Genomic DNA, 15,137 nt, shown 5'->3' with positions numbered 1-15,137 from the left:
AATGAAGTATACTATCCTTGTATACTAATAGATAATAATCATCAAAGAAAACAACTTTAGATTGATAAGTGTTTAGATTTTTACATCTTTAAAATTATCCAGCCGCATCTCATAGTTGGCGGTAGAATATCCCCGTGCCCCGGAAAGCACGTAAAGCCGTTGTTCCTGCGCCTGATCTCTCTCCGGCCATGTCTGATTGCAGTCTCACTGGACTATAAGAGTGAAGGGACAGAGAGTCCAGGTGTTTTGCGCACACATTTGTGCACATTTATAATATCTGCGTACCTTGTTGATTTCCGTTGCGATTGGCCGACGTGGCTGAATTTCGCCTAGGAGAGATTCATGCAGTGTACAGATTGGCATATCTTCTATAGGATTCTCGCGTGTTTAAAAAAAGGCTCGCCGATTTGAGTGAAAAGCCTGCATTACAAGAGGCCGATGTAGTTTTTAGGGTGGGCGGCGTTCACCCTTGCTTTAAGCTGTGGTTGTAAGTTGGAGTACTTTATAGTTAATTCTTTATGGTTGAAACTTTTCGATATTAATATTTTAATTAGTACATCTACTATGTTAATAAATTGTATAATGTATGCGTACTATTTCCGAACTCGGTAAATGATGTGAGAAATGTGGAAATAGTGCGTGTAATACACTTTATTTTATGTTTTTTTAATAGCATAAGGATATTAAGAAATAAGTCGTTGATTGACCAATCTTTTAAAATGTATGTGATTATGTCAAAAGCAGATAAATAAATGATACTCAAGCATGTTAAGCTTAGATTATGTTTGTGATATCTATTTTAGGTTAAATTATGCATTATTGGAAATAATCCGATTGGTTAACGGACATTAATGGTCTGAGCACATCTAAATAGCCAGTATCCATTTTGTACGATTGAGTTTTCAGAATTTCTGTTTTGTATGCTAATCTGTATTTAACGTGATAAAGTCGCTTAGTAAGTTTATATTATTCTCTATAACGCTAGTTATAAAAAGACAATACATACTTTTGTATCATCGTTAAATTAATGTAAGAACGCTGTGGGCATGTTTTGATACTTATTTATAATTGCAATGCCATACATACCTACTCGAATTATTCTAAACTAATTGTGTATAAATGTATTTATTGGTTAAATAAATAATACATAAGATTATACTTATTACTAAGATAAAAGTTTTTTTGTAGGTTAATTGCCTTACTAAGTATTCTTAAGACTGCTTGCAAAACAAATTCCTAGAAAGCCTCTCCCATGAGAATAACTCGTCTGAAATAGTATCCTTACATATTATAAAACAAAGTCCCGCCGCGTTTGTTTGTTTGTCTGAATGCGATAAACTACCGAACGTATTTCGATGAAGTTTGGTATGGAGTTAGTTTAAGGCCCTGGGAACGATATAGGGTACTTCTTATCCCTGGAAAATATATAACGGGACTTTTATTACAGAAAAACTTTTTCACGCGGGTAAACCGCGAATAAAATCAAGTGAAATAGAAATTTAATGGTCGATATTGTGCTGCTGCTTTTCTTCTAAGTCGAAGGTGCAAATCGTGTTTTGTTCAGATGAGGCCAATCATGGGCCCTACCAAGCGTTTAAAATGTAGCCGGTGAGCGATATATTCAAGTGGATTGATTACTACATCGTTACGGTGCTTGGCTTCATTATCTTTGTATTAGAGTGGCTGAGTGCTGTGAGACTTTTCTAAGTTAGTATAGTATTATTTATTGCTAGTTATCTAAATTGCTCGTTAAGAATGAACAGAATAATTAATCTGGGCGCTTATATTAGTATGGGTCAAAGTTTATCAAGTGAGTTAAAAATGCCAATGACATTTGATTAGGATATACAAAAATTATATAAAAAGGCTGTGGCGGATTTTGTCAATTTGTATGTTTTAATAGATTTGAATAAATAGAGTAAAGTTATGTATCAACATAATAATACGTAAGTAGGTACTTTCTGGAATAACTGGGTTTAACTTTTTACTGTCATGTGTTAATATGTCATTCAAGATTTTATCTAATAATTTCTCACATTAAATTTTTTCGGAATGCATTTAATAATATGACTAAGGTATAATATAATTTTAGTGAACTAAACAGGTAAAGGCTTGTTACTTGTTAGGTAACAAGTAATGAGGCATTATCATAAATAAAGACTTAACATTATTGTAAACGATTATCGTGAATCAATCGTGAAGTCGAACACTAATGAGAATAAACTATCTGCTTCAGTGCTTTGGCACTATTGAACTGAATGTGGTTTTAGCCAACGGTTCAAACACCTTCAATAAAGTATTATATGGGCGTTTATAATCTAATATAATTTTAGATTATATGCACTAGAACTATATTTATAATAGATATATTCAGTATGTATAGAAGTTAGTGGTTCGTAATGCAGGCGCTGGATTGTAGAGCTAGGCTCTACAATTAATCACAAACCGTGGAAAGAGTTATTTAAATACAAAAGTAAAATGCTACCTACATATGATATGTTATTGAAGAAATATTTTTGTGTTTCACTCAGTGGTATTTTCGAAAACGACCTTTTCAAGTATGTAGGTTTGTCCTTTGCCAGAAAGGTACAAAAAGACCCATATAGTTTTTAGTTCCTACAATCTTGCCATGCTTCATCTACATTATGGACATTTCAATGTGTATATAATAATCTTAAGACCAGCGCTCGTTCTTTTGATCTTACGAATAGAAACATGTGAAATCGTATAATTCCGGTATAGTGAAAACAATGGTATGGGTTGTTCTGAGTTGGAAGGTCGTTAACGAACATAGTAAAACGAGTGCACTCAACCCACGGGGACATAAAGTGAGACTGATTAAGTATGCGTTTAATTTACAGATGTACAGACTTAGGCACGTTTTATTTACCCTGGGCCATTTGACATTGCGTTACTTAATGAAACCACATACTTAATTATCTTCTTGAAAATAATACATTACAATATATTACTCGAACCGTAGATGTAAAATAAAAAGTGTAAGTTTCGAACAAAATAAATGTTAATGAAAAGTAATTTTAATTTTACAAGTCTTCATGCCACTTCTATTCTTATTTCTAAGATAATTAATCGTAACATCACATTCTTAGTCAGAAATACACGCACGCGCACATTATATTCACACTAAACTAAAAATGATCAAAAAGCAGAAAAGTACAACCGGGATTTTTTTTATTCTTTATCCATGTATGATTTTTACCACAATGTTAGCAGAGGTAACAACGAGTATGTGGTTTCATTTATTAACGTGTTGTTAAAACTACTATATATATATAAATAAAAAAATATTTAATTTCATTTTTTACATTAAAGTCTAAATAAAGAAAAAAACAATGATCAAAATCGGCAAAGTCATACCTATCAACATTTGTTATTATATTACAATGCAAGATGGTTAAAGTTTTACAGGTGTTCTTTTTATTTTTAATTTTTTTCGTATGTATATGTTTATTATACTTATTTTATTTATTTTATTGTTTTATATAATAATTATATTAATTAACAGCGCTATTGTTTCCCGCTTAACGATCGGCACGGAAGACAATTCCTTTATTACACTGAGAAAATTAAAAATACAATACAATAATAAAATATGAATTCTATTAATTCACAAATAAGATTTTTAATATTTGACGCAAACATAGTTGCAAAATCTAATAACACTACTGAACCTCAAGTAAATTTAATTTCAAATCTGGCTGCGCGCCTGAGCGTAACAAATAGGATTACGTCTGCAACTGGCTAGAGCTCACAGATCTTGCGGAAACTATGTTATATATGCCTCTAAAAGCTCTGTTTTAGAAAAAGTCATGAGTCTAACACATGGAATAGAACAATATTTGAACATTATTGTTAGTAATTTATATAAATTATTCTTAGTCAGTATTTTATTTTCAAATAGCATCTAGGTCTCAACACCTATTCAGCAAGGTTAGATGTGTCCACCACGCGTGTAGAATAGAGAATATAGTAAATTGTACTCATTACATACGAGGTTTCTTATACTTTTTCGTTTACTTTTAAAACGAGCGTTCAAAATTAATAGTAAATATAGGTATACATAGCTTCCAAAATTGAAAGTTGCTAACCCAAGGGTAGTTGTGGCCGTCACTACCATTATGTATCTATATTCTACAGCCCGCTAAGGCTAGCCTTTATTTTATTCCCTCATTAAATGTACCTTTTGAAATTTAGCACGATAAGGATTTCTTATGTTTACGCGAGTGTTAGACGTTTAAATAAAACTATTTTTCGGATTTTATCGCGGTTTTTATATCATAATTTTCTCCTGACGTCTCGAAGACTACTGTCCCGTGACCACGTAGGCTGCAAAGTCTATTTATTTTAATTTAGCACGATGCCTCCTGCTTACTCAGCTGCTTATAGATACGCAAACATCGTACACAGCAGCTATTCCTGTGTCGATGGAGAGTACTCCGAAAGTTGATTCCAATGGCGTGTCTAGTATCCAATAAGGCAACTTGAACCAGACATTGATGAGAGATACATTCCTTTAGATGCGAGCATCGAACCCTAGATTCCTACCGCGAAGATTTTTATTGAACACGACCTCAATAATAAGCTTTGTCTTGTATTATCAATAAACAATACATAATAGTTTACGAACAATTGGAGTCAAGGCCCAAATTGAATCAATTACGTGTTTCATGTGTGGCCGGTGTCGCGTTTATATGTTTAATGATAGGAATAGACTATGATCTCTATACAATCTTGTCTAGTGTTATAAAAAAACTAATAAGATTGTTTAAGAGGCGATAGAACGATTATTAAAAAGCTAGACGCAAAATACAAATAAGAAAATATACAAACGTATTCGAAATCTAGCTGGTTTAGAAAGTTGCATTAATGCTTCGTAGCACAGTTTGAAAATTTCGTGTAACCAATTGCGCTACAAAAATAGAAGTCAATTAGAATTCTGTAATTTTATCAAACAACATTAATACTGAATTTTAATTTTGGTAAACTCCCATAATGGAAAAATCACAACAAATTAATTTATCTCTAATTAGCGTTGGAATTTTGTGGAATTATAAAATTGTTGCAGACTGTAACTTGTATAAAGTTTCTGTGGAGCCATTAAGAGGATTTACATAAAGCACTTGCCGATGTCGGCGCAACTTTGCCAATAGGTGATTAACTTCTAATTTATAAGGGTTTGTTAACATTGTTACCGAGTGTTCTTTTCCCTTCAACTTTGTAAAATCAATAGAGTTAATGACTTATATAAGCACGGCGTTAGGTAATTAAGTAAAGGTGATTAGGCGAATTTTGCAACAGGTTTACTCGTGTAGAAATATTTAAAAGTTATCGTTTTAAGCCTAATGGCATTTTATTAACAAACTTAAGATATTTGTTATACTAAATTAGTAAGTTTAAATTAACAGGTGAGCAATTTATGTTATCGTTGACTTTAAGATGTAATTTAAGTTTACTATGGAATGTACCTTGGTATATAGGTTCGGGGAATCAAACAATGTGGTATTACTATAGAAAAAATATGCACAAGTTATCCGGAATTAGAATTTGAGCCCAACATTGCCCTTGTCACGTCATAATCGTATGGAAATAAATTCGACTTAACGTTAAGTATAAGCTTATCTGCTTTATAAGAAACCGTTTTTAAAAGTACAAATTATTTTTATTTTTCACAGTAAAACACTAAAACACTTTCTTGCTATAATAATAATTTCTTTGTATATATATTTTTATTATATGTATACCTGCATGTGAATTTTTATATTTATGTTTTTCTTGGCACGTAGCAGACAGCTTTCACCTTAATTTTTCTTTTACCTCGGATCTTGTGCTCTTTTCAGATATTGCAACAATTATTTATACTCATATTTTATATTCGCAAACATTTTATAGCCTAAACGTTTAAGTTCGTGCTATTTACAAACTATATTCTCGAATTCTTGTAAAACTAAACGTGTGTGAAAGTTTAAACATTTGAACACTCTAATTACGTATATTTTTAGCGAGGTTAGCGCACTCAAACCCAAAACAAAAGTTGTGCACTATAAATACATTTTAAATAGAGACCTGCGTGCTTTCTACGTGTAAACTACGAAATGCCGACTTAAAATTATTGTTATGTGCCCTACTACTCTATTTGCTCGAGCAAAATGTTAAACATGAAGTTAATTAAAGCTTACGTCTACCTAAAACAGAATCAGCCACGTCGAGTGTAATTAATTCATTGTCGCAGGTCGGTTGTGGAGTGAATAAAACTTTGGGACGGATAACTAATTATGTGCCAGTGTGTTATAAGCCGTTTATGTCGATATCTAATTTGTAAATTAGGTACTTTGAGTGTTGCGTAAACGGAATTATAAAGTACATGACAATAGGAGTTTACCATTATTAACTCTTAAACCTTAGACTTTATATTAAGTTGTAAAATAAGGCATGTAAAATTATAACTGCAAAGACAATTAATTTTGATTTTGGTACTCGGAATTTTATAATATTGTTGCTCTGCCACACAGGTTCTCGTAAAGGGTTCAATAGATGTTTTAATATTACAGGTACCAAATCGGAGATAAAATATAGAAAGTAAAAAAAAAACCTTATTGGCTCTGTACACGTTTTATCTAAACCCAAGTGTTGCTAGCATCTACGCCCTTATGAAATACCTTTTTTGGGATAAACGTAGCTCATATCCTTTCTTACGCTTCAAGGTTTCTCAATACTAAATTTCGTTAAAATTCCATGGTTTAGCCAAGAAAGGGTAATAGATTAGAATAGTGTAGATGGAGTTACTTTCGAATTTATGATATCAGTTTGGATTTTTTAGTTTCCTTAGCTCATAGTTTCTTTATTGGTCCAATACTCACATCACTCCGGAAAAAATAATCGTCATATTATTTTTTTATAGTAATTCAAATCAGGATATTTAAAAACTTAAAGGAAATGTGATACGTACCAACTTAAATGAAACATAATTTTCTTGTAAATACATCTTAATTCTTAAGACAGCAATATTGCTCTTCTATTATAACGAATGGCAATTTTATGATTCACCTCATCAATGGCGCTCAAACCAATTTAATTGCACAGATACAATAATTGAAATAAATGTTTAAATATACTTATACTACATATAGGACTAAACAGTTCATAGATAAGACCAAATACAATAGATTTATATATATAAATTACAAATCATCGAACTTTGTTGTAGGTATATTTCACGTATACGTAGCTTAATATATTACTTTTTTATTTCACATACCAGCTTTTCTCGCGGCTTAGTCTACGTAAAACAGTTTTTTCGAGATAAATTCCTACCCTGTTCTTTTCCGAAATCGATGTCCTTTCCAGGATTCCAAACTACCTTCATATAAAATTTCAGCTAAATTGGTTCAGTGATTGGCAGTGGGAGCGTAACAGACAGAGTTACTTACTCATTTATAAGTAAGAATTGTGTCAAAAATGCCTAACATAACCTAAAGCGAAAGTTTTATTTGATATGTGTATATGAGATGTTATGAATAAAAAATAAATGGGACGTAAAAGAATAATGACGCCATCAACGATAAAATCTAAATGGCGCACAAAGATTTATTCTAAAAAAAATCTTAATTTTTACATGTTATTAAAACGAATAATTATGTCATGCAAAAGACATGTTGACATTTGCTAAAAATAACAAAGATCTTTCAGTAGCTGTACAATGATTGTTAATTTAAAACAGTAACAATATTGTCGTTCCGTCTGACGTCATCGATCGCCCTGTCCCCTATCAATTCCCCGTACTCTACACTAACATAAATCAAGATCAGCGGATCGGCCAGTGGTGCACTCGTATCTGCTGTTGAAATTTCTAGCCTATTCTCCGTAATTGTAATTAAAAATAAAACTTATTGGGTAAATACAGAACATGTTATTTTGCCTTTTATTAATTAATCCTATTGAAAATTGATTGTAGTTGCAATGCAACGTTACGATTATAAAAAATTGAGTTGTATTAATCCAAATGAAGGTAATAAATTATAATAATGACGATACCAAAAACCTTACGGACAATAGCTAATACCCTCTAGGGGAATTGTCCAGCAATACTAAAATAAGACGCAAATATTGGCGCCACTTCGTAAATCAAAACTCAATCATATTACACTGAATCTTAGCTTTATGTTGCAAATCTATTAGTAGTCGCCGGTGGGCTAAAACCTCCTGGTGAAAAGCAATAAGCATTTCACGAAATAACATCCTTTACTAAATATGTAAGGATTTTGCGTGTGTATTTAAACTTGGTTTATTTTTGGATTTGTTGTATCTCATCGTCTTAAGTGGCAATGGTGGCAAGAGTTAGTTTAAATTTAGCGTGTTATGACAAATGTGTTAAGCATTTAAAGTGAAGATAGACTTCGTAACAAATGTTCAATATATTCTATGTTGTGAATAATTTAAATGCAATTTATGAGTGGTTGCTCTTGGTGTACTCGCTTGCATCTATATTCTATATTTGTGTTATCTGCAAATAATTCTTCTTGAGAAAAGATTACAAATTGATACCTAGAATAATTGTAAATTAAAAATAGACGTGTTGTGTTCTCGTTATAGACTATACTTATTTACAGCGTACAATATTATTTTGAGGCTGAATTTTAAATTTCCATATGCCATTATACATAATCATAGTACAATGTTACTTTAAGGTAGTATTTTTAAAATTGGATGCGCTAACAGAAATGAGTTGAATTTACTTAATGGCACTTATCCACACATCGACATTAAGCAACTATCACCCTCCATCCAAATCAGTAATGAGCCGCCGCCATTAATTTTGCAGCCCTCGCGCGAGTTTGGCTGTTTATTTAAAGGCCCCATCCGATACGAGTCCAATTCAGTTAAAAGCGGCCTGCGATTGATGCCCTGGTCGAATACCATTAAACGTTTTCAATATTGATTGCCCACGGAACTGTGCTTAACATGGAATAGGCGTCTCTGGTAAAAATGTGTTCAATATTTATTGGCCTATCGATTGATTTATTTGCAATATTGAAATTGGTAGAGATGGGGTACAGGATATGAAAAGGTTTGCTATTTAAAGTCTTCCTTTGTAATATTTTTTGTTGATTATTTGACGATATGTTACAATTAAATTAAGGTTTACCTTTGTATTTTTTCATGAAACGACGTCATGATTTTTTTAAAACTACGTGGCCTTCATAGGTTCCGTTACTTTACTTATATTTTACACACCTTACAGTAATAGGAGTTGAACAAGTATATTTTATGAACTTATTATGACTATTTCGAATAAATTGGAACGGCATGCTAAAGATTGTTTGTGATATAATTTTAATATTACTCATCTAATTATGATATTTCTATTGTTTCAGGTGGTGTGACATGATGGCGTTGTTAAACTTAGAAAAATGTTGCTCGTTTTTACAGCAAGCAACTACGTGAAGAATTGCAACTAAGTTCAATAAACCGTATACATTTTTAGAAAAGTTTAATACAATATTTACGTTTTTGTATTCAGAATGAATCTTAAACTTATTCCTTTGTTTTTGACATGGAACTTTCTACTAATAGCCGCGAAAAGAGACTCTTTCGAAGATGACGAATCATCTCGATCCAGAGAGCTTAGAAACAAAGAGAATAACCGTAACAGAACAACATTCAACGGTACACTCACAGACCTTCCAGAAAGGAGGTATCTGAGACACAAAAATAGTTCCAGGTACCGCGGGGACCGACGCAGGTTTTGGGAACATGAAGTCCGACGAGATAGAAGAAAAGGATTGGATCACTCACCAGAAGACAATAATAACAGAACTGAACCTTATAGTTTGAGAAAAGACGAGAAGGCACGCAAAACCGACAAACACTGGAATAAAAGCATGGAGAAATTTTCAATGAGGAAACTAATTAACCAAACCAAAACTCAAGAGCGCTACCATCCTCTGCCAGTGAAAGAAAATTCTACCAGGTCTAAGATAAAAGTGGCAAACAAATGGCAGAATGGTTACATACCGTATCCGCAGACGAGGGAACGGAAACCAAACATAATTTTGATTCTCACGGACGATCAAGATGTGGAGTTGGGCAGTTTGAATTTCATGCCGAGGACAATGAAGGCAATACGGAGCGCTGGTGCCGAATTCCGGCACGCTTATACCACCACACCGATGTGTTGTCCCTCAAGGTAATTCATAATTCATTAATAAAAGTTATTTATAATATCATGGTCGATACTCCTTAAATAAGTGCCATAAAATTTTGATTTTCGGACGTTTTACAAAGTAAATATCTAAATATAATTATAGATCACAGCCTCAGAGCGCAGAGATATTTTTATGACAGCCAATTCATTTTGTTCGTTAATATAGACGATATCTCCATTCATATCATTTATGTTTTAAAAAACTTTAATTCATGTTTTTAAAAAATACTTTTCAATTGTTTATTTTAGGAGTTCCTTGTTGACCGGGGTCTATGTACATAATCATAATGTTTACACGAATAATGACAACTGTTCGTCGCCCATGTGGCAGGCCACGCATGAGACCAAAACCTTTGCCACTTACCTGTCCAACGCTGGCTACCGCACTGGTAAGTACTAATTTTAGATTATTTATTATTACTTAGATGTTACTAAAGTAAAAATCAAAAATAAATTTCATCAATTGATACAAGGACAAAAGCAATAAATTATTATTGAAAATATTAATTTAATAAAAAGGCGCAGATGTTACGGTGTAATAAAGCAAACACTCCTAGGAGATCTATGTTGCGCAGCGGCGTATCGTTTCGCTCATGACCGTTTTGATAGAATAATATATCTCTAACTGGTGCATTTCCTTGATGTGATTTCCTCGACAACTCCCGAACGACGTCGAAATATTGCGCAGTCCTGCAAAGTGGTAAATTGCTATGTAAATCATGTTTTGATGGAGCTGACATTTAGTTTGCGCAATGCCCGCCCTACTCACTTGATTGGAAAACGTCTGACTCCAGACAATAATTAATTAATATGAACATGTTCGTAGCACTGATTATTGCTTGGGTGCTAACGTGAAATATCAACTTCTTGTGTATACGCTATTTTAGGCGTGGTTTATACGACAGCTTACATTGATTATTGTAATTTGTAAGTGCGCCTAACCTCCACCACTTTGCTGAAAGATTTATTATTCGATTAAGCTTGGATATGCCAATCCATTCACGCCTTTTAATATTAGTTCTCCCATAAAACGATTACGAGTATAAGGCAAAAGCCATATTTTACTTACCCGGGTTTAAATGTTGTGAAAACTTGTCAAAATGAAATAAATTATGATAAGAGAAACAACTGGCACGCAGCTATCCATCTAGCGAATGACAAAGAGTTTTAGGTCGTTGGGTTAGGTTATGAAACCATTTTTAAGCTTATGTTTATTCAGATTTCAACAATATGGCCTCATTTACACACGGTAAATCAGTTTATCGGCAGACCTATATTCTTTTAAATTGAAAGGAAAGCGAAAATAACTAACAATTGCTTATGATGTTATTTATGTAACTAGTAACATATTTTTTTGATTTCAGTCATAACTTCTGTCATTGTCATGTCACATTTGGTATTCTAAGTATAAAATGTTTTCATCAAAACATTTTCATTGTCGCGTGTGGAATCAGTCTATAATACTTTACAACATAGCTATCATTCCCCGTCCCTTCGACATAGTTTGTAAGGTAGTAAACATCTACTTTACACATCGTTGGTCCGAGAGCTGGCCAAGGTGCAAAGTTGTTATAAACTCCGTCACAACAAACCATAGTAATACGATACATGAGCACCTGAGAATGCACTCCACTCAGTTCACAATATCTCGTACACTCGAGCATAGAATTCGTTCCGTGTCTCCGAAAGTGCAATTCGAGTGCGGTCGAAAAGATCGCCGAAGTTACTATTGCAAACTAACTTTTTCAAGTGTAGGTTTGCTGAAAAAGTATTCGACATACATATCATGCGTTTTCAAATCTAAGTTTGATCGAAGTGCACAGACTACGTCTTAAATTAGTCGCGAGGAAAATCTTGCTTTACAGATGTAAGTTTATAATATAGAGGGATCAGCGTCTGTTTCCTTTCTTCATCTGTATTATCAATCAATGGGTGGCGATGCTGCTGTGAAGTATTGCCAATTTATTACAGTACTTGCGGTTATATCTTTAACAAATACTTACTACTTTTCTGTTAAATAAACATGTAATAATCGTGTAGCGAAAAACTAATAATATGTACAGAAACGATTCTAAAGGATGTTGGGTTGATAGAATTAGAAACTACGAGTGATTTAACTAAACCCAAATTAAACATGTATGCCGAATAAATGTTGCCTTACAGGAGCATAAAATGCACTGCTTAGGCAGCGTAATTATTCACCGTCCTAAAGAAGTTTCCAAACAATAGTGTCTCTAAGACTTTCTTACCCGACTGTACAAGAATATAGAGACGGCACATATGTGAAGACGTACAGTACCTGAGGAGCGTTGAACGCTTATCCGGCAGATAGCTGCGGTAATGATGCAATAGGGTCAGGAATGCTCTCTGACTCACGCTTCCATAACACCATCCGAATGTTTTACGAGATCATCAAAAAAGTAAATGAACTGAAAATAAACGCTCAATGGGCCGATGCGAATTAAGGGTTTATTATCATGTTCTTTAGATTCGGTGTGAGTTCACACAGTCACACAATGTTATGTACAAATATCAATTTCCGTTTTAAACCAGTTTACGTTCGTAACATTTTAATAATGCATTTGTTCAAAACGATATCAACAAGTAAGGAGTGGGTAAGCACCCATCACAAGGTTTTTTTGTGAATTCCGCCACAACATCGAACATTTATAGTCAACAAAAAATCCATCGATTAAGATTGTATGAACGTATCCGATCTTATCGCGATCATTACAAGACATTAGATATACTTAAATAGGATAACATAATCGATTTTAATGATATCGATTATGTTATATATAACTTAGTAGTAAAAGCATCGAACGAGTTCTTATGTTTAATGTTCTGCACACGATTATGGTTTCACGCGAACATTTTTTTGCTCACGCAGTGCCATAGCATGGCTCATCTGTTAAACGAAAGAACTGTATATTATACTTATTACTTCCATTTCTAGTGATAATAAAAACATAAGTGGTAGTAAGTGTAACATTCATGTTCATGTCGTTAAAGCAGTTTAACCATACAGGTATTAAATATTTCTCAAATTTTTACTGAAGTAGTATAAAGTTCTTCAACAACAAAACATTTAAAAATGTTCAGATTCCTATGAGAATCAAATCTTTTCTCTAATATTCATAAACAAATTCTTAAAACGTTTTTTCATAACGCAAACGTTATTTAAGCGTGAAGTTTGCTGGAATGTACGTTTCTTAGATATTGTAGAAATATTATTTTTAATAAAAATAACAGCGAACTGGAATGTCTGTGAAATAGTGCAAATAGGTACGTGAAAATGTTAATAACAAGAACGCGAAAGCATTAACATTGGGAGGAAGCGCGGCAGTATATCTACACTTGAAGTTAAGTACCAGTTCGCACATAAGACACAGAATTCTAATGAAAGAGTGTTTATAAATTCTTTAAATCGAGGTCCTGTCGTATCCTGGACCATAACGTTGCGGTTCATTTGAATAACTGAATATTTAAGGGTGCACGTATCAATGGTTCTTGTATACAACATTGGCTTCAGGCTATGAAACTTGTAGCCGGCGTGCAAACCGGTAACGAGTGCGATATAAATACACACTGGAGTTACTACGTATGTATAGTTAACAGCTTTAGTTATTATTCGAAGTTGACTAGGCATATTTGAAGCAAATGTTTGATTTTATCACAATGAAATCAGATTCCATATGAATTGCGAGCGCAAACTAGTGTGTCTGATGATAAGTGATAATGCCTGTCGGTCACCATTGCTTCGGGGACGTGTACAGTTGATTATTACGATTATGGCTATATACTTTTTGAGGCAGCGTTGTATTTTTATAGAGTGCTGGCCGCAGTGGCGAAGTGTCCATACAACCCGATTCCTACCAGCTTCCCTTTTAGGTTTATTTAAGTCTGTCTTAGTGTTTGTTTTCTGTTAAAATGGCAGCGATATATTAACCAAGGGGATTGCTTTTTAGCATCGGGTTACCTTTTAAAAAATTCTACCCTTCGCCACTGGCTGGCCGATTTAAAATCGTATGCAAATATTTAAAATAATTTGTTAAGGAGACTCGAAAATTGTTTTTATATTGATATTTTTATTCAATATTTTTTCTGCAATTGTGTACGAAGTTTTTATTTAATGTGGGGAATATTTCTATATTTTATTCTCAGTTTCATTAATTTATTTTATAATGCATCTGCAAGTATCTAATATCGAAAAAGATCTTGTCTATAGCACGATTAACGTCAGTACTATCGATAAAAACAGTTACGAAGTTTTTATTTGTTATCGTAATTCAAATGACTGTTTTTATTATTAAAACTTTCCCGACTGCATACTGTGACGAGAGTTAATAAAAATATAATTAATCATTACTTTGATTTTCTATGCACGATTTAATATAGTGATCAAAAATTATGTTTTGTGGGAGGTCTTATTAACTTTTATTTGCTAAATTATTGTTTGGCAGTCTATTCACAAAAAATAATACTTATGGCCTTGCTTCATAATTAAGGGAGAGCCGATGAATGATTTTATTGTAAAATAATCGACTTTACTGCACTTGGTTACAGAGCACAATAAGTGTTTTTGATAAAATAAAACTATACTTAAAGGTTGGTTGAGTTTTATACGTAGAATGCTTTTGTATATTCTTATCATCGTTTTTCTTACTTATTTTTTTAAATAATATTTTTCTACAGGTTCCCAGATTTGGAAAAGTTTTATCGTAAGCTTAGTTTTTTCTCTCAAGTGTGTTTGTTTGATTGTTACCCTAAACTAATAAACGAATTTAGTGATTTCTTATGTTTACGCGAATGTTAGACATTGAAATAAAAACTAAAAACTATTTAAACGGATTTTATTTATTTTAGATTTTATTTTTTAGTTTTTAGTTTTTATTTTTTTATTTTAAACGAATTT

The 15,137-nt window shown here is 32.8% G+C and overlaps 1 protein-coding gene across 1 annotated transcript in view; it reads left to right on the top strand.

Moving 5' to 3' along the window:
* LOC115445084 (extracellular sulfatase SULF-1 homolog) overlaps positions 1-15,137 on the top strand; it is a 111,793-nt gene that overhangs the window by 50,106 nt on the left and 46,550 nt on the right. Inside the window, exons 2-3 of the mRNA XM_037444476.1 lie at positions 9,393-10,204; positions 10,472-10,611. Coding sequence (XP_037300373.1) covers positions 9,540-10,204; positions 10,472-10,611 — 805 coding nt within the window. The 5' untranslated portion in view covers positions 9,393-9,539. The remainder of the gene's footprint in view (positions 1-9,392; positions 10,205-10,471; positions 10,612-15,137) is intronic.

This window comes from Manduca sexta, chromosome 28 (genome assembly GCF_014839805.1).
Source record: "Manduca sexta isolate Smith_Timp_Sample1 chromosome 28, JHU_Msex_v1.0, whole genome shotgun sequence".
In the NCBI taxonomy this organism is placed as follows: Eukaryota; Metazoa; Arthropoda; class Insecta; order Lepidoptera; family Sphingidae; genus Manduca; species Manduca sexta.
Note: the sequence above shows the minus strand (reverse complement) of the source record. Positions and strands in the feature narration are given on the sequence as shown.